Here is a 26,676-nt window from a genome sequence, read left to right on the forward strand (position 1 = left end):
TCAATAACAGCTTGTCATAATATACCAGATAAAGTGCTGATATGGCTATGGCTGTCACTGTAATACACCACCACCAGGGAGACGGGAGGGAGAGAAAGAGAAAAAGAAAATAGGAGGAAGGAATGGCTGGGTGGGAGGATGGGAGGATGGATGGATGGACGGTTGCTTGAATGGATGGACTGGAGTTGTGTGTGTATAAGCAATTTGGTATGGCAACTTTAGATGAACCTATAATTTGTCAGAGACTGAGTATGAAAGAAAGGGCAATATGGATGGAAAGTGGTGGATTTGCTGGCAGCAGTCTCTTACTCAGCAGCAGAGCCACAAAACATGATGAAAAATGCTGCTGTGATAGTGTGTGCGCGCGATAGCGTGGTAGTGTCCATGCATCAACTAAGTGCCATGAAGTGAAGTCTCAGAGAGAGCCAAGCCTGACACCAAGAGGTAGATTTTATGAAGCAGCTCTTTCTGCTTCCACCTATTATACTCTGTTACGACTGGCTATCTAATGCAGTGTAATGTAATTGCTTCAGCACTGCCAGATCTCCTGGGGATTGCCAGAGAGGCTTACTGTTAGTCCTTGAAGTACAGATTAATTTTTTTTAAATGTAAAAAAAAATTATTTAATTTTCAAAAAAAAAAAAAAAAATTCCCCACTCGCCCCTGTGGGCAGTCAATCCTTCAAGCTCGGGTCCTCTACCAGAGGCCCGGGAGCTTGAGGGTCTGCGCTGTTCTGGACAGAGATCTCCGCTGTTGTTCCCGGGATCTGCTGGAGCCACTCGCCTAGCTTGGGAGTCACCGCACCTAGTGCTCTGATTACCACTGGGACCACCGTCACCTTCACCCTCCACATCTTCTCGAGCTCTTCTCTGAGCCCTTGGTATTTCTCGAGCTTCTCGTGTATATATATCTCACGTGTATATGTGTGTGAAACAAAATATAACATGGCTTTTCTAACTTTCTTGTTCTTGGACACGAAACCACACAAAATATATACACTGCTCGTAAAAATTAAGAGAACGCCTGATCGTCACAGCGTAACAATAAGTCAGTTAAGCTTTAGGGATGTCGGTCTGTTCAGTTAGGAAGCACAAATTATTGCGCTTATGCTCTCCAGGTTTACTAATGAGGCAAGAACAAGATAACCCCTGTTGCTCTCTACTTATCTTAACTGATTTTTCTCTATTTAGCTTCACTACTAGCATGAAATGGTATCTGCAGCCCATTTAGGTTACACAGGTAGTTCAGCTCTTACAGGATGGCACATCTTTTCAGTCAAGGTTTGCTTTCTCACGAGTGTGGAGGAGATACCAGAAGATGAATCAGTTCACAAGGAGAGCTGGACAGGGCCGTAGAAAGGCATTGACCTGGCAGCAGGGTTGATATCTGCTCCTTTGTGTGATGAGGAACAGGAGAAGCACTGCCAGAGTGCCACAAAATGCCCTCCAGCCAGCTATTCATGTGTTTCTGACCAAACTGTCAGCAACAGACTCTGTGAGGTCCTGCTGTCTTTTAGTGGGATCTGTGCTGAGGACTGCGACATGGAGAAGCTGGACTACGTGTGCATCCTGAATCATTTGCACCAAAGCATAGGGTTCCTAACTGGACAAATTTATGTCCCTGATGTTTAACTGTGTTTGTGTTATACTGTGATAATCAAGTGTTCCCTTAATCGTTTTAACAGTGTACCTTCACTTCTTCTGCTAAAGACCTTAGAAATCCCTTCAAATTAAAAGCTTTTGATTCAAAAGTCATGGCACTACTGATATAGGCAACCCCAGGGCACCATCTTTATTGCTCTGTACCCAGTCACCATGTTATTGATCAACTGGACATTTTAGTTCAATTAATCTGATTGATCCCTGTGGTAGACTTTAGTCCTGTGATAGATTCAGGGTTTACCCTGCCTCTCACACTGTGACAGCTGGAGTAAGCTTCAGTCTAAGTGTAACCCTGAATTGGAATAGCATAAGAAAATGGATACAAGGATGGATGATTCTATAGCTGCTCTAAACAACCATCATGTTAGCAAAGGATGAAGTGACTATGCACAGTTGCCTCTGTTAAGATTGCCATCTGACTGTGCAAGTCCCCTCAGCTTTATGGGGCTTTGTAGTGTCTGCCAGCTTATTGTTTTGGTTTCAGCGCCCACAGCTACATGGACTGATCTTATTTAAACTCACCACTATCATCAGCATCTCTTCCAGATGCAGCAGACAGTCGCTTTCTGATATTTAACACCTGCCCAGAGCAGACATGCAAAGTTATGCAACAAGCTGATAAATCAAAAGGACCGCTGAAACTGAATGCCAACATTGTTCTGTGTCTGCGGGATTTTGTAAAACATTTCAAACAAAAGTAGTCAAGGTTTATTCTAGCTCTGAGATGTGATTGACAAATCTTAAAATCTGGTCAGACGTATGTGACCTTAAAATTCTCAAAAGTAATTTTTACCCTGCTGACTTTTGTTGTGGAGCAAGACAGATTTTTTTTAAAGAATACATATTTATTATGAGGTGCTCTGCTGTTTGAGTAAAATCAATGAATGTGAGCTGTGAGGTAACCTGTTAGCATGCAGCATACCATATTCCAATTCACAGTTACGGTTTGTGGTTCGTTCGATCGTGGCTCAAGAGTTGGCAGTTTGTCTTGTAATCTGAAGGTTGCCGGTTCGAGCCCCGTCTCGGTCATTGTGTCCTTGGGCAAGACACTTCACCCATTGCCTACTGGTGGCACCAGTGTCCGGCAGTCTCGCCTCTGTCAGTGCAATGTAGCTACAATGTAGCTTGCCACCACCAGTGTGTGAATGTGTGTGTGAATGGATGCATGACTGAATGTAGTGTAAAGCGCTTTGGAGTCCTTAGGGACCAAGTAAAGCGCTATACAAATACATTTACCATATATATATGCAATAGTGATCTCAGCAAAACACAAAAAAACCCAACAATTACAAGAACTTCAGTGACGTGAACAAAAGACAGTTTGCTCTAAAGAGCAGAAGGCAGGACTTTAGGGAGTGGGCATAGTAACAGACACTGTCGAGTTAGTTTGATATTAGACTGACAGTAAACATGCATGCAGCTTCTGTTTGGTCTCAGAGGGTCGAGGTTATAATAATGGAAAGGTCAGCAGTTTGATCCCTGGCTGCTCCGGTCTACATGTCAAAGCATCCCTTGACAAAAGTACTGAAGCCCAAATTGTCCAAATGTATCCATTGGAGTGGTTATGTGATAGGAAGAAACTGTTCAGAGGTCTAAAATACGTGTGCAAATGTAGCTTAAAACTGAATATTGGTAAATTTTGATTTTAAAAGTCAACAACCAATGAGAGCGATGTGAACTGGTAGCCAAAGTCATGCATCCTGAGATTTGCACAGGGATAGTTGTAGACCGAAAGAAAGAAGCCGAACATTTTGAGATTAAAGTTTATGGAAGTACATCAGCAATGATAACATATGCTCACTTGATCTTTTAATCAGGTATGATCAAAGAGTTTCTCTCAATATCTGAGCCACAAGAGAACCGACTATCACACCAAACGCTGGATGTTGGAGGATGATGATGGAGTGAATGTTAATCAATTGGATCATCTTCATCCCGCAACCCAGTTTATCGACAGAAGAGACAATTTCAGAGACGAGAACTGTATTTCAAAAGGTTTTATTAACATACTTTTTCCATTTAACCAGCCTATACATTTAGTACTAAAAGGCCCTTGTACACTGACCTACCATATTATTAGGTACAGTCTAATGGAATCCAATACTGTTTAAGTGAAATGTTGTGGTCTAAATTTTAGGAATACTTAAAAGTAATGCAGCCCAGCAAACAACTATACAGCAAAAAAAAAAAAAAGTAACCATAAACCAGATTTAGCATTATGACAACATTAAGAAAAGCTTTTAAAAGACCAGCTGATAGATTCAAATGAATTGGATCTCATGAATGTATCTAATAATGTGGCTATAAAATGTAAATGCACAGGAAGAAATCTGATCTTTAGACATTATTTGACAGCTGTTATTGAGGTGAGAAAGTAAAACAATTCAAACGCAGAACACAAACTTGAACTTTTGTCGGCGTAATGAAATGAAATGAAACTTTTCTTTAGGTTAAAGTTCACTTTAAGTTTTACAAGCTCAACATCTGACCAACGGATAAACAAATAAAGCTGAATAAACACTTTAGTGCAGAAAAGTTTGAAGATGTTGCGATTTCTCTTTTTTGCCAAACCACAGAAATCTGACAGACACTATATGGACAAAAGTATTGGGCCACACATCTTAATCTTTGAAGCAAGGCGTTTTGCTACAGGGATTTAAAATCAACCATCCAGTTATTCAGTCTGCCCATACAAACATTTGAAAAAGAATGAGAGTGGTACTTTAATGGGATGCCACAGATATAACAAGTCTGTTTGTGAAATTTCTTTCCTCCTACATATTCCACAATCAGCTGTAAGTGGTTTTATGTCAGACCACATACCCTAATACAGCAATGTGGGTTCTCCAAATGCTGAGGCACAGTAATAGTCACCATCACTCTGCTGACTGAGATCCAAACCTCCTCTGGCATTAACAGCAGCACAATCATGTGCACCAGGAGCTTTTTGGTATAGGTAGGTGTAATGTGTAAGTAACCCACTACTTCTGCTATTACAGTGCATTTTTGAGAGTCCTCATTTAAGTCTTCCTTTACGTACAACTTTTCTATGCATCATAGAAAGCTGTTTGCATATCAAGGTTTTGTTACTTTGGCTGTCAATGTTACACAACCCCCCCATTTACTTTTAGGCCCACAGTTATTCTACTACAGCACCAATCTATATTTTTTGACATTTGTCAAGTTCTTTACTGCCTTTTTTGCACATTACTTATACTCAAACCTAAATAGGGTACTACCTTTTGTTTCCCATTAAATTTTGCAGGAATCTTTGACATTAGGCACACAAACAAGATCACTGAAAGCTGTGCTTATTGTTTGTTAAGTTGCAGCTCAAATGTAACACAGATGGCAATTTCCATGAAATTTGGTTTGGCTTTGCTCATAGTTAAACCAATCTGTACCGTTTTTCTTTGCCTCCAAAGCATTTTCCAGCAAGAACTCAAATCTGCTGCTGTTGAATTGATGGGATTTCTAAGGTAACAGGAGTGCACAGATAGGAGTCGACAAAATAAATGATCTAGTTTTACCTCGAAAACTTGAACTACAAAAACTAAATAAAAAACACTCACTGAAAAATGCTAATCGTGTGTAATCCTGAGTCCTGAATAAGCCACTGAAAATATTCTGAAAATTCCTTCTATGAATTTTCTTACTTCCCTTGTAAGGAACAAACCCCGTGTGTATCACTTCTTTAAATATAAATAAAGCCTGAACATTATTCTCCTTTTAGATACTATAAGTAAAACTCAATGATACTATGATGCAACTTCAGTAACTAGTCGAGACTCAAGAATTTATTTCCCACAAACCTGTGCCTTTGGTACAGCTGGTAATGCTTGAGTATAACTTCAATTGTATATGGAGTTTGGCAACTTGATGACCCTGGCATTGAACTTGTAGCAGTGTCTCCACTGTGTAAACAAAGACATATGTACTTCTTGTCCAAGTAGTTTGGAGAGTTGGCAAAAAGGCCTGAGGATGGGTGGGTAGACGGGTAGTATGTGGTACTAAAATATTTACCCAAAGTTCAAATACATAATCACCAAATTCAAGAAAACAAAGAAACCAACACCACAACATACAACTGGGATAGAGGCCCACACCACACAGCATGAATACATTAGTATTCAAAAAAAAAAAAAAAAAGTGCTCAAGAGGATAGGAGTGACTAACAGCTAACAAACATAAAGCTTGAATGAAAAAGCAAAGTGAGGAAAACAAAAGCCATGTTCAGAGTTAGAAACACATTTCAAATGCATTAACAGAGAATGGCCTCTACGCTGAGTGAAGATGGCACATTCAGAAGCTTTCACAAGGTCGCTCATAAGCAAAAGATCCGTTATTCAGAATGAGCCAAAGAAGCTCAGCAGTGTACCTTCAAAGGCTTCACTCATCATGTGGTTTTATGTAGATTCATAAAAAAGGTTTTAAAAGGAGAATCTGAGAAGCATTTTGGAAAAAAGGCAAGGAGAGAAATTAAAGAAAAAAAAAAAAAAACTAAACGCAGGGTTGAGCTGTCTCCAGATGGCAAGTCTTTTGTTCCATCTCTCACAGAACACAGCAAGTAGGCCAGGACGACTCGTAACAAACCACGTGGAGCAGAGCGACATCAGCGCATTGCCCTGACCGTCCGCGATGCCCTTCGGCTAATAGGGGTCGCTGAATTAGAGGTGAGCTACAACAGATTTCTGAGTGGGGAGTTTTCCTCCTGTAGGGACAGAAAATATGTGTGGTTTAAAGCAAACCCAACAAATATGCAGTCTGGTTATTTAGACACAAACTTACAGCTTATTTCTTACCAAGAGTGTCTTCCAAGGAGTTTAACATCACCTTGTTGAGTTTTAAAGTCCCCTGTTCCTCGCCTCTGAAGGAAAAACATTGAAGCAATAGTTGTTACTTTCAAGACAAAAAAAAAAAAAAAAAGACTTAATTAAAATGTAGTTCTAGTGGCACTTTATAGCGTTCACTGGATAATCCAATATTAAAGGGATGCCTCCTACATTTCTTAAAAATCAGTGTTGCAGAGGCATTGTGAGCTGGAAGTAGAAATTAGAGGAATGATATCAACACTAAAGCAAATAAAATCCAAACCATCTGCCAGACTAGATAACAGATAAGAGAGGTAATATATTTTTGGATGAAATGAAAAGAGTAAAACTAAAAAGCTTTGTGGTTTCCACTTTATTCTGACCATAAAGGTTTTGGTTTTCTTGCTGTGTTTTAATTGACTTTTGATCACATTATACAAATGAGCTCAATATTTCCCACACACAAAGGGCATAGGTGTAAGGGTGGGATAGCCAGACAGCCGATCAAACCAACATGGGACACGCAGGTGAGTAAAACCAACATACCCTTTGATTTTCTGCACAGCTCCAAGTCTTATCAAAGCTGCCAGAGCATTCTTCTGGAGGTCCGATGACAACACTTCAATATACCTTAATCTACCTGGAAATACACATGAGCACTTAACATGTAATCATTGGCATAGAGTACTGAATGTTTGAAAATAAAAATCACAAGTAGAAATAAGAAACATTTTGGGAGAGAACCTGTGAGAAGATGTTTGATGATGAACTTCCGGACAGCAGGAATAAACTGTTTTTCTGTCAGACAGTCTTCTTCACACAGGAACCGACACACCACCTGCCACCACAAACGCAAACAAGGAACTGTTAGGACTGATGAGTCAACAGCACCCTCTAGAGGACATCTGCACAAACCTAAGGTATTTTACAAAGTTTCAAAATATAATGAAATAGCTCTAATTATAAACAGGAGCTAACAGATCTAATTATAAATATCCCAGTGTATTACACAATTTAAATTTATATGGTTGAGATTGAAGTGTCCTTCTTATCATACCGTACGTTGTTATTTAAATACAATATATACGAGAAAATTATAAATTATAATAAATCTCCTTTCAAATCTGATAATTTGTTTTTTAATCATTTGAACCAAACTGCTTTTCTTTGATCTATTTTCATGCACTTGACATCATAATACAGGACTGACTCTTCCAACCTGTTACATGCAAAATACGATCCAGCCAACTCGTGTTCAAAACGACACTGTGTCGCTGTGTATGCATCTCCCTCACCTGGTATCCTTGTAAGAATGGATCGAGAACACTGGTGAGGAAGGCCAAAGTCCTGTGCCCTCTCTCGGTGATCAGAACCTCCTGCTGGTTTATTTGCAGAGCTCCGGTCTTCACCAGCAGGTAACAGGCCTCCTCAAAGTCCTGCCAGACAACAGGAGGTGAGAGAAATATGTCACAATGACCATACAATAATTTATTCATAATTAATCTGGAGTACACCAGCACAGAGAAGATGTGTCTCACCTGTACAGTAGCTCCAGGACAGAGAATGAACTCATTAGAAAACATGTTTCTCAGGAAGCTGAAGCCGTTGTAGATCTCCTCTGGAAGACACATACAGAGGTCACCACCGCATATCATGTACCCCTCCATCCCCAGTATTCTCCATATTCCCTCCCCCATCTCAGCCTTTGTGTCCAAACAGCTCAACCTGTGCTGTTTCTCTGACGCACTCCTCCCTAATCCTGTCCATTCTGGTCACTCCCAGTGAAAACCTCATCTTCACCCCTGCCACCTTCAACTTGGGCTCCTGTCTCTTCGTTTCATCATAGTAGGTCTCACTAATATTTTGGAAACCTTCCCCTTTCACTCTTGTTGCTATCCTCCCATCGCAAATCACACCTGACAGTCATCTCCACCCACTCCTCCCTGTCTGTAGTCTCTTCTGCACCATCCACTGCTTTTGACCCCAGTATTTGAACTTGTCCAGCTTCACGGTTACATCTGCATCATAGCAAATGTGCCAGCATAAACAGGCTGAGTTTAAGTGACTTTTTAAAGACACTTAGCTGCCAGCTGAGTTTAGATTTTTATTTTTTCATTGTTAGTTTGACTTTGCAATATGGATTCACAATTAAAAAAAAGATTAAATTATCATACCATATAAAAACTTTTGACAGATTAAGAACTTCCACAGAATCTAAAACCACAAAAAAAAAAAACAAAAAAAAAACCTGAACTGTAAACTGTCACAATGGTCGCGTCTTCCCTTTTGTGACTAAAAACATCCGTGTTAAAAATAGATGTCAGCTCAAGTTAAGAGAACATTTAAAAACCTCTTTTCATCAGATAAGTTTAATTATTTTTTTTTTTTAACCTTGTGCTCAGTTGGCACAAAATTACTTGGAAAAACTGAAAAGGAATTTTCTCGAGATCAACAGTCAGCTCCCATTTCCTGTTACACAAAGTAGATTTAATCTGTGGTGTCCTAACTAACAGTAGTACTACTTGTTTTTCCTGTATTTCTACCTGCACTCATAATGACTGAGCAGGCTGAGAGTAGCACAGTGGTGGCAGTCTTACGTTTCCGGTTGGAGGCAGCAGTGTGGATGGCTGAGGCCAGCAGGGCCAGTCGGATGAAGACGTTTAGTGCTTGATTCCTGTAGGAGACGCAGGAGAGTATGACGACTGCCTGGTTTAGGAGCTCCTCTTCTGGAGTAATGGCACTGCGAGTCTCTCCGGGCACCTGTTGACCTCCTACTTCAAGAGATAATTAACATTCATTTACTTATGTTTTCCTTTTTTGTAAACAGTTTTTAATTGTCTGTGTTTTAAGTGGAGTCAGATTAGAAAGAAAAATAAATAAATCTAGCCGTCCTTTCCTGTGGTTGACTGGCCTCTGTCTTTGTTGATTATTTGTACTGGACTCTGAGTATCAGCTAGATTATTTAAATGTAGTCTTTAGCTCGTGTTTTTATGACTGGGCTAATATTAGAACGATTAAAAAAAAAAAAAAAAAAAAAAAATTGACATTGAGAAATAAAAACACCCGGGATAAAACAAACCTTGTTCCAATGCCAGCTGGACTCTTCCCTCAGAGATCCTCACCAGACCTCGATGAAGGGAAAGACTGGAGGAAACAACCTCTGAGGGAGGTATGTGGTCTGAAGAAACGAGAGAATCATAGATGAGGGGAAAAAAAAAAAGATGGGATGGAAATCCCACGTTGTTGAGCTGCATATCAATATCACATCATCCCTATGCATTGCTCTACCCCTGTCGGTTTATGTTTAAGGTTGCATCTCTCCTTGTTTTGTCTGTGAAGGTTCTCAGTCATCCAGGTCATCGTAGTCAAAGGAGCTTGCAAAGAAAAGCGTCTGGACTTCTTTAAGTTGCTTGAAGACGTTTCACCTCTCATCCGAGAAGCTTCTTCAGTTCTAAGGTCAAATGGTGGAGAGTCCCAGATATAAACCTAGTGGGAGTAACCCCCCACAGAGGGACAAAAGGACCCCTGATGATCCTCTAATCGCCTGAGCCAAGGTGTGAAACTGGGTGTGGGTCCCAATCAGCCAGAGTTTCGGGTGAGTTCATTGTGAAACCTGGCCCCACCTTATCATGCGAATTCCTGAGATCAGAATCTCCTTGTTTTGTTTTTACAAGGTTCCTAAAAACTGTCTGAATTAGTGCAAGTCTCTTGACTGCACTTCACCTAAAAGGAAATAAAACTTTAGTACAAATGTTTTCACATCATTTGAGTATTTCTTAATGTTAATCTGTTCTTAATCTGCTTTTATCCATGTTGAACTTTTACTTATCTTACCAACATCAGCCTGAGGACTGCATGTATATGTGTCAATGTGCACACAGCCATGAAAAGATTGTATGAACTTTATATCAAGATTGTTCGATTTGGCCTCTTGTTAGTCCTCTCACTTTAGTACATAGAGTTTTCATTATTGCTAAAACCGATAACTGGGCTCATACGGTACCCGGCCAGTGGAGGAAGGCTCCGTAGTGCCGAGAGAGGTCCCTGAGCCACACTGCTTGTTCAGTGAGCTCATCGAGTGCTGTCCCTTGCTTATCCTCCGCCGCCTGTTTCTGCAGCAGGACGAAGGCCAGAAGGACCCAAGGCTTCAGGACCATGTTCTCCTCCTGGGCTCGCACCAGCCTGTAGGCGGAGTCATTCACAAAGCTGAGGATTTCCTCACTGGGTCTCGTGGGGATATGTCTGGAATCATAAAGCTCAAAGTTAGTCGGTACTATATTTTGCATCTGTAACGAGCCTAAACATAAAACTACTTCTTTAGTTAAATAAATACAAAATGTGTACGGCTAACCAAGAGAGAGATGGTTTGAAAATGTGAGCACTGTCCACAAGACACTCGTTAAAGTGAGAAGAAAGAGGCCAAATTCAAAACTTTATAAATATCTAGCATGGATATTGACGGATAGTAATAATGTTTTTATAACTATTCAAGTACAGAAGATAATAAAATGTCCAAAAAATTTTATTTAATAAGGAAAAAGACAAGCAAATGACACAGGGCCAAGTCATGGCTTGGATTTGAGTCATTTTCACAAAATACTAAAAGTTAAAATCAGTGGAAAATAGAGATATTTGAGCTATTTGAGACTACAAATGGAATTTAAATTAAAACAGTACCTTGGTATCAGGTTGAACTGGCTGCGGTTAACTCTGCTTTCAGCTAAACTTCTTACAGACACAGGTTGGCCAAAGTATACGTGGATACTGCCGTAGTCTTCACTGAGGATCTTTCTAGCTTTAAACAGGCCCTACAAAGGAGACGAGAAGAAGAAGAGCAGAGTGATTTACAATAAGTCTTTAAAGACAAAGAAAGACCCACTTACACTTACTCAACACGCTCAAGTCTCCGTGACCCATTTTCCGATACCAACTCTGCGTTTTATTATCATACAGTATGTGTTGGCAAGTCTGCAAGTGAAATATGCATTCAGACTATTCTTTGAAATACAAGTCAGTCAAAAACAAAAAAAGATGTCTTTGAGCTCAAGTAATCAGACTAGCTGCTTTACACTTCCAAAATGCCAGAATAAATAACTTTCTGCACTCGAGACTGCCAACTACAGCTTTTGATTTCAACAGCTTTGCTATGATTATGAATTAACGATATTATGTTCACAGTAAACAGGTCTCATGTTACTCACTGAAGTGGACTCCTTGGGTTTTGGCACACCCAGCAGCTCCCTGGCATAAAGCGCCTCCTCCAGAGTCCTCTCATAGCTGATACTCACGGGGACCAAGCTAATGTCAAACACTTCTCCTTTAAGAAATGGGTCCATCACTATATTTAACAGACCTGGAGGAGGACACACAGACAAGGATAAATGCCAAAAGTACATTTACTGCTGAATAAAGTTCTGGTGACACACGGCTAGAAAAATCATCTGCAACCATATCACTTTTACATGTTTAAAGAAACAGCTTCAGATCTACATTTTTCACTAATAACCTGGGAGAGATCCTCTGTGCTCAAACCTGAGCCTTACCCAACTTTGGAGTCAAAGACTTGGCCGTTCGGCTTCTGGTGCCCTCTAGGAAAAATTCAACTGGTGCATATCCGTTCTAAGGTTAGGAGATAAAGAGGAACATAAATGGTATAGAAATACAGAAACAAAAAAAAAAAACAAAAATGTGACTCATTCCAAATCACAATCCTAATGAAGCCGCCTCCTCACCTTAAGCATAATCTTGACATACTCAGAGAAGACAGCCCAGTACAACTTATCTCCACCAAAAGACCTCCGAATAAAGAAAGCTCCAGACATCCGCAGCATCTCCCCAACGACCTTCATCCCCATGAAGTCTGCAGAGAAATGCAAAGTTCATGTGCAAATACTGGTGGTGTATTATAAACCCATCTTTAAAACATACGGTCAAGGAGAATTAAGACCTCTGTGACACAGCAAGCTCTGACGAGCTGATACACATGTAGTTAATAATTTGCTAGCCCATCATATACACACACTTGTTCATTCCTTTGCTTACCCATGCCAGCAGCAATAACAGGTAGAGCCAGGTCGTAGGTGTACAGGATGTACGACATCAACAAGAAGTCCATGTAGCTGCGGTGACTGGGCAGGAGTACTACTGGGTGGTTATGAATGGCCTGCTGGAGCTAACGACAATGAAAGCACAAGTTAAGTGAATCTGTGCGAGTTCGAGTAACTGTCTGAGCTATCATCCCGCACTCACTCTCTGGAGGCCCTCTTCGTTGACACAGATGCTCCTGAACAAGGTTTTAAAGACTTTGGAGAGAGTGAAGGCGAAGAAGCGAACCGTGCTGAGCTGCAAGCGTTGAGCCATCTCCTCCAAGATGGCTGCCGCCTCCCCAGTGACTTCATCTGTGGTCATGCCCTTCTCTTTAGAAACCTCAAATTCAAAATAAATCAATTACAAACAAAGACATGTTAAAACAAATTATGCTTAAAAAAAAAAAATGTAAATGTGATTCATTTCTGACAATAAGAATGCAGGATGATTTTTGTCCCTCTCTGTCAATTTTCTTCGTCTATAAACTCGAGAGAAAACTTTGGACTTTGTCTATTTGTAGTAGCTCCTGACTTTGAAGTTTTCACTGTATGAAATAAGGTAATATTTCAAAATAAATTAGAAACCATTTCCTGTTACTGTGTCATAAAACACCACGCTGTCCTTGAATGCTAGTAATGGTGTTAATTTTAAAAAGTGCATGGCACAAACTACATTTCCTCTGATAGCCACTGGAGATTGGCTCAAAAAGCAGATCAATCTTCATGATTTAAGCTTAAAGGTAAAGTCAGGGTTGCCATGATTAAAAGAATGCTGCAGACACAGGTGGCTGTAGCTGCAATTAGGTTAAATGTGTTTTCTACACTTAAACTAAGGTCATTTGAGTTACTAAATTGGGCCTCTTAGCTGCGTTTGTGGTGTCGGTGTCTCCTGAAGCACTTTTATTATGTGGTTAACTGTGCTGAGCTTCATACCTGTCTGTGCTCAACTCTAAAGCTGTGTAAAACTTGTTACTTTAGCTCGCTTGCACACATTTTCTTGTTGCAGAAACCCTTGAAATAAATGCGTTAAAGAATGGAAAGTGCAGGAGACATTTTTCACTGAGAAATGTAATTTTCTGAACTGAAGAGAAAAATACATCCACCAGGTATAACCAGAAAGCCAATTTACCTGAGTGATGACATAACCCAGCTGATCAGACTGCAGCACCATTTGCTTCAGCTCACTGACTTTGCATGGAGTCAATCCTTTGTAAAGAACAGGAGTGTAACATTTGAGAGCGTATCTTAAGTCACTGGAGTTCCTCCTCTCCTCCAGAATATCCTCAAAATCATCTCTCTTCTTTAGCATAGGATCTCTATGCTATTAAGAAAGGGACAAAGTGCACTATTAGAAACATGCTTTACTCATAGTTCTCCCTTATATAACATGAGTGACAGTGAAGACAACCACAGACAAATCCTATAGAGGTGAAAAATTGACAGTTGATATGTTTGCAATGTACAAACAGATGTGGCATGCAATGCACGACATCAGCATTTATTGTAAAAATTGTTGTCCGGTGCTGCAGCATTTTTGACACAAACAAGCGACATTCACATAAGCCCACATTCAAAATTTTTGTTAAGCATAAAAGATTTCTTGACACCACTGAAGGAGTGTCAAATTTGCTGCTGGAAATCTTGTTTAACGTTTAAGCTCAAACAATACCTCATATCTAATTTCCTATCCATGTTCTCTTTAAGTAATCAATGAGCAGCACTTACAAATATCCACTGTGAAATAAAAAGTGCAATACTGCCCTCTAGGGGTGAAGCTGAAATGGACGCCAAAATTATCACACAAACCTGCACTTTTTTTGGTTATGACAACTATGACAGCGTGTCAGACATGTACATATACTTATAGCGTCAACGCTGCTCGCTTACCAGTATTGTGTGTATATAAAAAAAAAAAAAAGTGATTTCTGGAATTGTAATTTTCATTCTCAAAATAGGCCAATTTTACTTTGATGTGCATGAACACATCAGGGCTCTAAGTTACTGGCACATTCTTAAAGCTTGAACAAACACATGCCACAGTTATTTTTAGTTCTATGATTTTTAGATGTGCAAAAAATATGGCATTAAAAATATTTTTTTACTAAAAATTAAGAGCACCACACGCTTCATTAACGCTCACATCCGGTCCAGTATGTTGAAAGCAGTCACTGGTTGAAAGTAACAAAGTGCATAAGGTAATATCTGCTATAAAAAAAAAAGTGCTTGAATACAGTAAGCTTTATTAGAGCACTTTAACGTTTTTTTTTTTTTATGTTAAACCAACGCATTAAGTTCACTTGTGATTAAAGGGGCAGTACACACAAATCATGAGAGAGTAGCTTATTATTCCCCCCCCCCACCACCACAGTGAAACTGAATAGGAAACCAGCAGATACTGGTACCATGAGGAGCAGGATTAGGAAATACTGTCGCAACTGTTGCCTCATAGAAGTTTGACATTGGGCTCTTCTTTTGACAGGGTTAGTGCAACTCCAAAGTTAAGTAGTTTTCGCTTAAATCTTCTCGGAAATAAAACATGAGGCCATACATTTTGTCTCCTGTCTGAAAGCTTGAAGCCTGAAACTTCAGGGATATGAGCAAAGAAACTGGCACGATGTAGGAAATCAGTTCGTTACCTAAATTAAAGTGATCCGATCTAGACACACACACACACACACACACACACACACACACACACACACTTTCCCAACAACATAACCAACTACATCCAAACACAACACAGCAACGTTAAATTAAATCACCAGCTTCCGCTAAGAAATCACACCACCCATTCTTGTAGTTAAACGTATTTTTCCCACGTTAACCACAAAATTAGCGCATGTTTTAAGCCTGCGTCGCTGCAGACGTGCACAATTCAGCACGAAACCGTTTGAATGAAATGTCAAATGTCAAATGTCAAATAGTGGTCACCGAGCGAGGGCGGAGAGCTGAGCTAGCTTAGCCCGCTGGCTGAGACCTGCATACCTACCGAATAAACAGCTTCGGAGGCCATGTCACACTTTACAAACACACGAGCGATACATCCAGCGAACTTAATACGTGCACGTTTATTTTGCACGGTCCTGTCTCTTCTTATCACACTGTTAGCTGGTAACAACACCTGAAAACTTCACATGGGCGTATTTAACAAGTGGCATTTCCGTGGCAGCATTTTAGCCCTTCCCTCTTTTACCTACGGTGGCCGGACAGGACTAATATGCCGGGTTGCACTGCATGTACCATGTGCGCTCTGTTGTCATTGAAACGAGCAAGTTAGCGACAATACTTAAGCTCTCATTTTTACCGCTTACTCTGCTTATTATTAGCACGAAATGGGGTCCGAAAGAAACGGGAATAAAGACGAAGATTGCTTGTTTCTGGAGCATGTTTTGGACAAGCTTTATGACTTTGGTAAGTGTGGTTAGCTGGCTGGCTAATGTTAGCTTTACTGGCTACTTTAAAGGCTGGTACTGTGTTTGAGATTTGCTCTATTACTTGTTGGTTATAATATTATGTTTCATGAGTCTACTTGCAAGGAAAAGAAGCATCGAAAAATGTCTTTAAATTATGTTACATGTTTCGTTGTATTAGCCAGAATAGTTACTCTAAAGTTAGCTCATGTTTACTGAGTTGTCACCTAAAATGAATATTATACCAGTAAATGGCAGAAAACTCTCTTAGTATACAAAGCTCAGCTCAGCTTTGCTTATGTTGCACCATCCATATAAACGTGCAACTCAAAGGGCTTCACATGGCTATAATAAAAAAACACAGAAAAGCAACACTGGTGATTTTTAATGTACATGAACCACATGAGTAAATGACAGCGTATTATATTATACAGTAAATACTGAGATTCGCATACCGAGATTAAAAAAGCATGAAAATTAAAAATAAGTCAAGTGTCGAAACTTGATAAAAAGCTTCTCCATCTGACAACTGCTTCAGCTTCCATCTCGCAGCTACCTCCAGCATCATAATCTTTCACACCAACCAACACAAACGTGTCCTCGTTCACTACATCCATGAATTTTGTCTCCAAACTGCTCAACCCGAGCTGTCCCTCTGATGTACTCCTTTCTAATACTGTCCATTCTGGTCACTCCCAGTGAAAAGCTCAACAGCTTTAGCTCTGCAACCTCGAGCTTAGTCTCTTTGTTTCATCATAGTAGGACTCACTAATGTTTTTTAAACCTTCGCTTTCACTCTTGCTGCTATCCTTCTGTCACAAATCAGCTCTGACACTCATCTCCACCCTACCTACACTCCTTTTCACCTCTGTTATGCACTGACTGTTATGCACCTAGATAGTTAAAACTGAGCCACCTTCACTACCTTAACTTATTAGGTCTGCACTGTTACATCTGTCTCCCTCTCATTCACACACGTATGCTGTCTTACTCCTACTGACTTTCATTCCTCTTCTCTGTAGTGCAGTCTAGATAAAAACAAATATAGTTCATGCAATGTAGTTAAGCAGCACCACAAACTGCATTCTCGACATTTTCATAAAGTTATATTGTGACTCTTTGATCAAGTTAATGCAAATCCTGAACATTGTCATTATTAATGTATCAGTGGACAGGGCACAAGCAGGTTTGGTGGAGTGGTGACGGCAAGTGTCGGGGGTGATTTGAGATAGAAGGATAGCAGGAAGAGATTTATTTTAATACTGCTTTGCTGGACTGCATTAGTTGCAGTTTAGTTTTTGCTACAGAAGTGCAAAGTTACCTATACTTTAAAAGTCAGGTGTCTGCTACTTTCTTGTGTTACTGACTTTACCAGAGTTCATGGCCAAGTCATGTAAACAAAACGTTACAGGGTCTGGATTCTGAATCATATTGTTGATTGATGATGTAGGATCAGGACCAAAAAAGAAGTCTCAGAAGAAGAAAAAACGAAAAAGATGCGAAGATTGGGAGGAAGAAGAGGAGCTCCCTGCAGTGAAGGATATATGCAGTGACACTGAAGACTACAGAGCAGAGCAACATGATGCTGAGCAGCAGCAGCAGCAGCAACAACGAAAGGCTGAGCAAACGGGTAGGCAGCATAGCAACAGTATATAACACCCTCAGTCATTTCACTTTTGTCTGTGAGTCATTAAGTTTTCTTTCTTTTCTTTTTTTTACTCATTAATCTGATTCATCCCATTTTCTAGCCTTCGAGCAAGTGAACCAGGTGGAGGTAGTCACATTTCAAGACCCCTCAAAGAAAAGAAAAAAGTCAACACCAAACCCCAACAAAACACCTGTAAGTCTGTTGTACTTGAGCTTACTGTGGCTCTCTATATTTGTTTGGAGGCTGGTATAGTTCAGTTCATGTCGATGGTGTGCAAAAAAAAAATCTTGTATCCAGCTAGCAACTGGTGTTGGGAGTCGTTACGGATATTACACATTTTTCTTGTTACTTTTCATAAAAGTACATTACTTAACTACTTCTTTAGAAACATGAACACGTAGAAACTGAGTCTATGGGTGTGACTTTTACCTGTTGAAGATCAGGCTTTGGCTGCTGGGCTGGGTCAACATTCACTCAGTTTCATCACCACTCTGGGTTCTTAGCTGGCCTAGCATTAGCATGCTGTCTGTGCAGATATTTGCAAAGCTGCAGTTCTGTTAGCAGCAGACTGATGTTTGTGCAGTTTGCACTTTTTTAAATTTTTATTGTATTTTTTTATAGCACAACAGGAAAAGAGCGCAGTGGTAATGTCCATATCACTATTGCTCTAAAGCTGTAACGCTGTAGATCGCTCCACCCTTTACCTCCTCACACACCCAAATTAAAATCAAACCTTTGTAATGCAAGTAACAACGTAATTGTAACTGTTTTAATTTGTTTTTATCAATTTGGGGGGTTAAATGTGCAGAAAGAGTAGATTAGAAACAGAGTTATGGATGCTACCTATAGAAGGATCAGCAGCAGTGGCTTCTGTGCCAATAGGCTTAATAGGAAATGCAGTCATCTCCTCTTGTCACAGGCATTTTTTTAGGAGCTGTTGCAGTTCATTTTACAGCATTTTCATCTTGGAAACTTGTTTTCCAGTTGATACTATGAAACCTGCTAAATCCTACTGTTTGACCTCCAGCAAACCTCCTTTAAAGATCCTCCTGTCAGAAATGATTCTCATCACTTTCCTTTTCCTCCCGTCTTCATTGCCTTTGGGTTTCTGCTGTCATCCCTTCCAGGCCCTTCACATAGCAGAAAAGGAGCAAAGCGACCAGCTAGGAGAACTCAATTTGGAAAAGGTGATGGTTTCACCACAGTTTACTTCAATTTACTTTGTTATTGCTTCTTCACAAGATTGGAATCCATGTTTTGTTCATGTATATATAGCTGTAGATTATTGTTCTCTGAAAAATATAATTAGCAGTCATGTAGCTCTTCATATCTACATGATTTCTGTTGGCTTTTACTGTATTTGTGTGCTGGGGTCAGGCTCGTCTGGAAGTCCATCGGTTTGGAATTACAGGCTATAAGAAGGAGGAGCAGCGTGTTTTTGAACAGGACAGAGCGGTCATGTTGGGAGCCAGAGTAAGAGCAACATTTTAATCCAACTTTTAAATTTTGCTATAGAGCAGATTTTTTTTATGGCCCAATTTTCATGTATTTAATGTCTCTATCAGCCTCCTAAAAAGGAATATGCGAACTATAAGATACTTCAGCAGCAAATCAAAGAGAAGAAAGAGAAGGAAAAGGAGGAGGCTCAGCTGGTACGACCTGCACTTTCAGGCCAGTCACACTTACAGGAAAATTACTTCTATTTGCTGTTCTTAATGTAGCATAAATTATTTCTTTTTAGGGCCTGAAGAAAAAGAAGAAGAAGAGTAAGCAGAGGTAGGTGAATAAAGTCACACCTTTCTTAAATATCATTGATTATTTACCTTAATTATGAACTTTAATTATTGTTAATGAAATACTTCCCCATCATAGAATTCATCCTAACTCTCCAAAAATTAGTAATTAAATATGAAAATATACTATTTTCATATAGTATATTTATAGTATAATATAAAATATTTTATTTTTTATAATTTCTGTGGCTCCAACCTGTGTTTGCTTCTACTGCTCTGTCAGAAACAGGAAGACAACTGTACCCTCGGGTCCTGGCGCAGCCCCCTCTGGTCAGGTGGGCCGCTTCAAGAACGGCATGCTGCTCCTCAGCTCCAAGGAGATCCAGAAGATCAAAGGCAACAAGTGAGGAAAATAGGAAATGACCAAAACAGAGAACGATGTCTAAAAGCAAACTGTTTAACAGTCTTTCAGTGTATTTAAATCAAAGTGGCTGTATCACTGTTCATGATACAGCCCTGAATGAGATTTTCAGTGGCTTCTAAATTTCTTTCTGATTGATAACTTTAAAAAGGGGCAAATTCTCAGTGTATACGTGTTTTAACACGCTAATGCAGAGTTAGTGGTGTTTGAGTTTTTCCCCTGTACTTTATGGCCTGCGCTAAAATAAATATGTAATAGTTTTGCTCTCTGAGAACGACGTGTCAGTTATGGTGATACCGTAAAAGACGTGTAGAACATAAGAGAGAAGCAAACACTAACAGAAAACCAGCTGAGTTCATCTGCTCTGAAGCAAAGAATAACAGAATCAGTGCTTCTCTGCTGTGTTATAAATCAGTCCTAAAATATGATTAATATTTAATTACTTGCCTTTCAATTTATTATTTATGTTTTGTATTCTGTTTTGATCATTTTTATCTGAAAGTAATTTTGTGTTCTTCTCAATTTAATGGCAAATTTGGAGGTATGGGGCAGGGCAGGTCAACACCCACGTGTCCTTGTATTCATCGTGTTGCTCTGTCATCAGTTATCTGAACTACAAGCAGGAGTAACAGAGGGGCAGAACTGTTAGCTCTCATGTTAGTCCGCATCCCAACAGCGGAACTGGGGAAGGCAGTTGATGCATATTCAATGTTGAATAAATCGCGGCTGCAATCAGAGCTCTCACTCATATATGAAAACCCTGACTTCAGGATGTGTAGCAGCGCATGTTTGAGCCCTTTAATAAAAACAACTTACAGGATGTTTTCCTAAACTTTGGATTCTGATCACTGAACCCATGATGACCATAAAGTCTGAATGATGCTTTTACACACTCAAACGACTCAAGGCATTAAAGGACACAGGACAGACTGAAGGCACTGGCAATGCTGTCAATCGAAAAGCAACTGAAGCATGAAATTCTGATTTCAATAAAACTGTGATTGACATTACACACAAAACCTTTTGTGTTGTTTATCCAATAGTCAAGACTAAATAACCTGCTAAAAAGAAAAAAATGCCTTATTTATCTTAGTTTTATTCTTCGTATTATACCTCGATAGTTGGTGTTGTGTATATTGGATAAGACAGACTTTTCAGTCACTTGTGACATTCATCTATTTTACTATATCCGGTTAACATATTAAAAGAAAATCTGTTGCTGCTTGCAGACAGATTCATATTGTAATAATCATTAATTGTAATATGATTAAAGTTTTTTTTTTAATGTAGCTGCCCAAAGATGTCACAATAAATATGGGTGTGGTTAGCAATTCGGCACCAGAGCCAATGTCTGCCCCACTGTTGTTTATACTCAGGAGCCGCTACTGCTAATGATCCTATTAAAGTGGATTTTCAAGATATGAAACAATTTAAAGGGTAAAAAGCTGTGGTTAAACGTTTGGTGATAAAGTACATATTTATTTTCTTTGTTTTGCAGGTGAGGAATTTGAATCCTACAGAATGGAAAATGCATACCAGCATGTTATGGAGAGGAAGTGGACACAATAGACATTTCCTGATAATATGTCACTGTCTGGGAGGGATGGTGTTACTGGTGACTATTGTGTGAGAAATTCAGTGGATTGATCTTCGACTGTGCATCATGGACAAGTCTTAAAGCACATAACTGGAGACCGAATACTGTCAAATCATCTTCCATCACAGTTTATTTATTTTGTTTTTATAAATGACAAAAAAGAGACATTTGTGTATCTTGTGTTGTACACTGACATTTTTAAAAGTATGTAATTGCAATGCATTTCTCATTTACAAACTGAAATGTAGTTGTACAAAACATTTATATTGGCAGGAAGGGACTGGATCATAACAGGGCAGGTGGGCCTAATAATTAAAAAATTACACGCAAGTAAAGTCTTGGCAGAAGTTTTCAAGATGAAACGCACATGCACACGCTGAATGGACCGTGAGAAAGCAGAATGATCTTACAGTTTTTCTCCCATATTAACCATCTCTTGCAGTCGTTTCCATTTTGTTAAAGGGAAAACATGACAGTTGGAGTTTTGCGACACTATGATAAAACAAGACCTTTGAGTTGGCAGTGTGCAGCTGGGTGAGGTCACAAATTCTCACACAGTTTTCTTGAAGCAGCCTTTTTGTTGTTGTATATACAGTTCAAAAAGAGGAAAACATGAAGCTCATCTGCAGCGTGTCACATGTTTGAAGCTGTAAGCACATCTCCTTTATTCAGAAAATATTTTACAGACGCGGGCCGTTTTCGACTTGCAATCCTTACTGGTCAAACACAGACCATATTAGTAGCCATTCAAGAGGATATTATACAAAAGAAAATACATAATTAAATATTTATAAATACTTTATAGAGTAAATAAATTACATTTTTTCCTCTACTTTTTCAAACATAATCTAATAATACTAGTGTAATTCCCAGCACCATACCATTAAAATTAAATTGGTAAAATATGTCACATTCATGGGTGGGTAAGTGTTGAGTAAAGGGACATTTCATACAGGAACTCTTACAAATACATCTGGACAGAAGTGACTGCAGCATGAATATTTTAATATGCAAGATTTGTTTTTGTTCGTTTCTGTGAAATAATATTGTTTTAAGTGATTTTTAGGCAAGAAAATATGGAACCAAATGTTAACACAGGGTGAATTTGAGCCCCTCAGCAGAAGCTTTAATTGCCTCCAGTCACGATTTCCTGACTATCATTTTGACATCCATACAGACCACAGAGACATAACCCCAAATCATCCAACTTTTCAGAAGGCTGGTTACACGATATTTCACTTTTGTCTAGAAATCTATTCCTGTTACAGCAAATTCAGCCTCAGGGCAGGTTTCTGCATCTGGCGTGGGAGGTGGCAGCAAGGTCAGAGCTGAGCAGCCAGAAGTGATGTAAATGTAGCCCTTAGGTGAAAGCTGGCAGTCTGGGGCACATCAGGTAAAAAAAAAATGTAAGCTGCTTTAAATTCTGACATTTGCACTAACGCTGTATTCATGTTACAAAGGAAATATGTTACATTTAAGTGAAGAGAGTACTTGGGTTAAAAATCTTCACTTACAGATGAATGTAAACTTAAATAGATCTTGTCATCATGATTTAGTCAACAGGCTTGGTGTAAGTGCTTTTTTTGCCACTTGGGTGCAGTTACTGCAGTATCTGCTTGAAGTATACATATCTAGCTCCATTTTTGGTTCAGTTCAAAAGATCTGGTTCATTAACTTATAAAGCCTACACTATTAAACCATCTGTATGCTAACTTTGTTGAGCTCTAGCAGGTAGCTTCAAAAAGAAGAAAAAAACAGGCAGACAAAGCATTGCTTCTTTTCCACTGGCGTCTTAATGTCTTTCTGAAACTCAGTGTGGTTCTACCCATTTCCACCAAAAATAACTGCATTTTTAAAAAGGCTGGTATCAGCACAGTGCCACAAAATTGCCGTTCCCGATGCTAGAAGCATTAACACACAGATTCAGATTTTCTTCCCACTGAAACGACCCTCCATCTAAAGCTACACAGTGGTTATGCAATGTTAAAGCAAATGTTATTGAATCGATTGAAGTCACATTAAAAAAGGGTTAACAGCAAACACCAAATGGCAAATGATTGGCCAAACTGAGCAAAAGCAATGCTGGCAGGTTTTAAAATGCTCCATGGAGGCCTTGATTTCTCTATTTATTTTCTTCAGCTGAATTCTGTTTAATTCAATTGAATGGGTACCTGTGACTAAATTGTTTTCCTTCTCCAATAGTCAGTCTTTTGTCCTTTCACGCGCTCCTTTTTTCCCCCCCTTTCTCATCACCTCCCAACCGGTCCAACCAGATGGCTGCACCTTTCCTGACCCTGAGTCTTCCTGTTTAAAGGGAGATCTTGCTTCCCAGTATCGCCAAGTGTTTGCTCGTAGGGCATCGTGCGATCATTGGGGTTCTTACTGTAATAGTGTAAAGTCTTTACCTGGAGGCAGCTGTTGTTGTGAATTGGTGCTATATAAATTCAATTCAATTAAATTGAGTTGATACTGGTGATAAATCCCTTCTGGACACCCTGTACATATTACACATCATAGTATATGGAATTACATTTGACTTGACTTTATGAGTTCACTATTTGTGGCTCCCTTGAGATCATCCTTCTCAGAAATATTTTATATAGCCCAGGTGTATGATAGGCCTATAAATAAGATATACTGCAATGCAAATGTAAAGAATTTAACATTCAAAATATCAATGCTGATTTAAAAATAAATATAATATCCCATCTCTACCTCCTAAAAACTTAGTAAAACGTCCAAATAAAGAAAAAATAAAGATATTTACTTTATTTTAGAAACCTAGATCTCTACTAGTAACTAAATGTTTTTAAAATAGGCATTCAAAATAGACCTGATCATTTCCTGTAAAAATACCAGTAATTCTTAACCTTACACATTATTTCTGTTCATTTCTGTGGTATATCTTAAAGAATGAGGGTGCAGTAAGTATACAAGTGCTACACTAATTTGTCAATGTAAAATGTTCAACCCTTTTAATGTAAACTTTATGTTTAAATGTCCAAAATATCATGAGATAGTTTGTGATTTACAGTAACATAAATCCTGACACATTTTAAAAAGTCTGTGATGAAAAGCATGAAAACAGATATCGGCAGGTTTTGTCAGGGATGCCTTAATCTTGTTCTCGCCACCGTTCACCAGCAGGGGGCGAGCTGTTATAGCGGTTGGTTTCAGGGTCCCTCATTGCAAAGACAAACGGTACACTATTTACAATACAGCTTCAGATAGTTTGTAAACTTGTTTGAATCCATGCTTAATGTCACATGTTATAATCATAACTCACATATCAGTATTTACAGTTTGAGGATGTCCATTCACATGTAAACCCACTGTCATGTGGTAATGTCAGTCTACCTCTCAAACTCACATTATAGGGAACAGAAATGGCTCAGATATAAACAAGTCGTAGATTAAATAACCTCAATTAATGAATTCTTCCATTCCATGAACTGATAAAACATACATAAACAGTGTACTTATACCTATGTACTTTATACAGTGTCTCATGTCCTGAGTCACAGTGGTCTGGTTGAAGCTACTGTCCTCTATAGGCTGCCATATCTAGTCCCTGATGATAAATGTAGCAGCTTATGTAGCTTTACCTGATGTGACTTTAAAAGATAACGTTCAGGGCCACAGATAAAAGGTGTCTGAAAGCATCTTGAGATTCTGCAGTGAGACTGAGAGATGAGCACAGAATGAAATGTTCTTGAGACGACCATACTTTTCTCATCGACTGGGGGTGTATTATATTATCTTTAAATTGTAAATCAAAGAAAATGAAGTTTGGCTCGATTCTACTTCGTTTTAGCATTTTCTGACAATGATCTGTCAAAGTCAAAACAGTTCTTTGAGTCTGAGATGCCCCTGCAGGCAAATAGGTTTGTTTCAGTATGCAAATTGCATGGCCACGTGATTTATTAAATACCACAGTAATGTTTCTTACTGGCCAGTGGATAAGTCATACCAAGTGGTGCAATCATTTTCATGTTCTAGCAGAGTCCAAAAGTTCACTGCCAAAGACGTCGAAATGTGGCGATCTGCTACATCTTAGTGGGAGCTTTTTTGATGTCGGAGTTTTAGGTTTTTAAGACAAATAAGGAAAAGAAAAGGCTGGTGGTCTCTAGGCCTTTGAGACTGTGAATTTCAAAATAATACACCCCTGGCTCGGTAGATCTGTCAGATTACTGAAAAATGAAATGGAATTAAGTTCCAGCTTTCTCAGACTGACCTCAATATGTAAACCGTTCTGACAACACTATCAAACGATCTTTGCGCCGCTTTGCATGAGAAAGAGAGTCGATCATGAGGGAAGCTTTGCCGGCTTTAAGATGGCTGTCAGATTCCTTACCACAGATAAGAAATCACAGAGAAAACAGAGAAGGCAGTGCTGTTGGAGTCAACACTGAGATGAAAGTGTGAAGCGAGAGTTTAGCTTTTAAATATTTTATGAGAGAAAAAACCCATGGTGCCACTACACAAGTCCTACAAATGACTCGTGTTCATCTCGGCTGTAAACACACCTGAGAGAGAAGCAGAGCAACAAAAAGCACTGCTGAATCATTTCTCTCAGGAGTTTTTTTTCCACCTCCTAAAAACTGTGTTGCTTGTGGTCTATTTTTTCTTTATTTTTCAACTCACAATGATCTTTCCTGCACAATATAAAATCTTTAAGGGGCGGAGTTAAGCCCAGATTGTTTAAAATAACATAAACTGTGCAAGCTGGAATATAGATAATATCAGTGTTGTTTGTATCTTTGAGAAAAATAAACTGGGCAGTGGAAAAAAGTATGGCCCTCCAGCCATCTCTGCAGTGACGTCGTCAAGCTGTAATCATTACATTTATAGCCAATAAACTTGTCACTTCTCTAAAAAGTCGTGGAGCTGAAGATTGTCCAGGTTAAGGGTCAACTTGAGAAGGATGGGAGAGGAACAGATCCCATCTGACAGTACTGGACATGACATCATTGGTTTGTATCCAGGGCACGCTCAGAGTAAGGAGGGAGCTCTTACTGTTTGATATTCTTTGGAACTTCCAGGCCTGTCACTAATGTCACCTGAAATAGAGAAACGGAAAAAACACTCATTGAAATCAGCACGAATCAGGCAGTGATCTTAGAGATCAGAGTGGGCACATAAAAGCACCACTGCATCTATTTCATGTGAAATTTGCTTTGGAGAAGACACATTTATTTACCTTTGGAACACACAGTAATCTGAGCTCATGGGTTAGGAATCATTCACTAAATGTCTCATAAACTGCATAAATATAACCTATATTTCATCTGAATTTTACAGTAATGTAG

The 26,676-nt window shown here is 39.2% G+C and overlaps 3 protein-coding genes and 1 long non-coding RNA gene across 8 annotated transcripts in view; 2 read left to right on the forward strand and 2 right to left on the reverse strand.

Moving 5' to 3' along the window:
• Window positions 1-3,643: 3,643 nt before the first annotated feature.
• Window positions 3,644-15,751, reverse strand: gnpat (glyceronephosphate O-acyltransferase). 2 transcript variants are annotated; one of them, XM_085432345.1, is made up of 17 exons: window positions 15,548-15,751; window positions 13,688-13,879; window positions 12,722-12,898; window positions 12,515-12,644; window positions 12,205-12,332; window positions 12,016-12,091; window positions 11,674-11,825; window positions 11,150-11,280; window positions 10,476-10,714; window positions 9,552-9,650; window positions 9,070-9,243; window positions 8,011-8,090; window positions 7,768-7,908; window positions 7,217-7,310; window positions 7,019-7,112; window positions 6,464-6,528; window positions 3,644-6,372 (listed from the first exon to the last, which is right to left on the reverse strand). In XM_085432345.1, the coding sequence occupies exons 1-17, from the start codon at window positions 15,569-15,571 to the stop codon at window positions 6,329-6,331; spliced, it is 2,040 nt and encodes a 679-aa protein (XP_085288471.1). In that variant the 5' UTR covers window positions 15,572-15,751; the 3' UTR covers window positions 3,644-6,328. The 2 variants fall into 2 exon arrangements, with proteins under 2 accessions (XP_085288471.1, XP_085288469.1); XM_085432343.1 differs by having other exon boundaries at window positions 9,070-9,246.
• LOC146692284 (uncharacterized) lies at window positions 9,585-12,181 on the forward strand. 2 transcript variants are annotated; one of them, XR_014915164.1, is made up of 3 exons: window positions 9,585-9,641; window positions 9,812-10,067; window positions 10,591-12,181. It is a non-coding gene; the product is annotated as an uncharacterized LOC146692284 (long non-coding RNA). The 2 variants fall into 2 exon arrangements; XR_014915163.1 differs by having other exon boundaries at window positions 9,635-10,067.
• Window positions 15,733-22,240, forward strand: fsaf1 (40S small subunit processome assembly factor 1). Of its 2 annotated transcripts, XM_085432346.1 has the most exons (9): window positions 15,734-15,969; window positions 17,419-17,598; window positions 17,717-17,808; window positions 18,744-18,803; window positions 18,994-19,089; window positions 19,182-19,268; window positions 19,358-19,392; window positions 19,633-19,752; window positions 21,269-22,240. In XM_085432346.1, the coding sequence occupies exons 1-9, from the start codon at window positions 15,891-15,893 to the stop codon at window positions 21,270-21,272; spliced, it is 753 nt and encodes a 250-aa protein (XP_085288472.1). In that variant the 5' UTR covers window positions 15,734-15,890; the 3' UTR covers window positions 21,273-22,240. The 2 variants fall into 2 exon arrangements, with proteins under 2 accessions (XP_085288473.1, XP_085288472.1); XM_085432347.1 differs by lacking the exon at window positions 21,269-22,240 and having other exon boundaries at window positions 15,733-15,969; window positions 19,633-19,756.
• Window positions 21,480-26,676, reverse strand: part of trim67 (tripartite motif containing 67) — a 59,324-nt gene continuing 54,127 nt past the window's right edge. For both annotated transcript variants that reach the window (XM_085432341.1, XM_085432342.1), the window contains one exon: window positions 21,480-26,427. In XM_085432341.1, coding sequence (XP_085288467.1) covers window positions 26,380-26,427 — 48 coding nt within the window. In that variant the 3' untranslated portion in view covers window positions 21,480-26,379. The remainder of the gene's footprint in view (window positions 26,428-26,676) is intronic.

This window comes from Copadichromis virginalis, linkage group LG15 (genome assembly GCF_057382275.1).
Source record: "Copadichromis virginalis isolate Kocher_CV1m ecotype Utaka linkage group LG15, C_Virginalis_male_GT1.1, whole genome shotgun sequence".
Classification (NCBI taxonomy): domain Eukaryota; kingdom Metazoa; phylum Chordata; class Actinopteri; order Cichliformes; family Cichlidae; genus Copadichromis; species Copadichromis virginalis.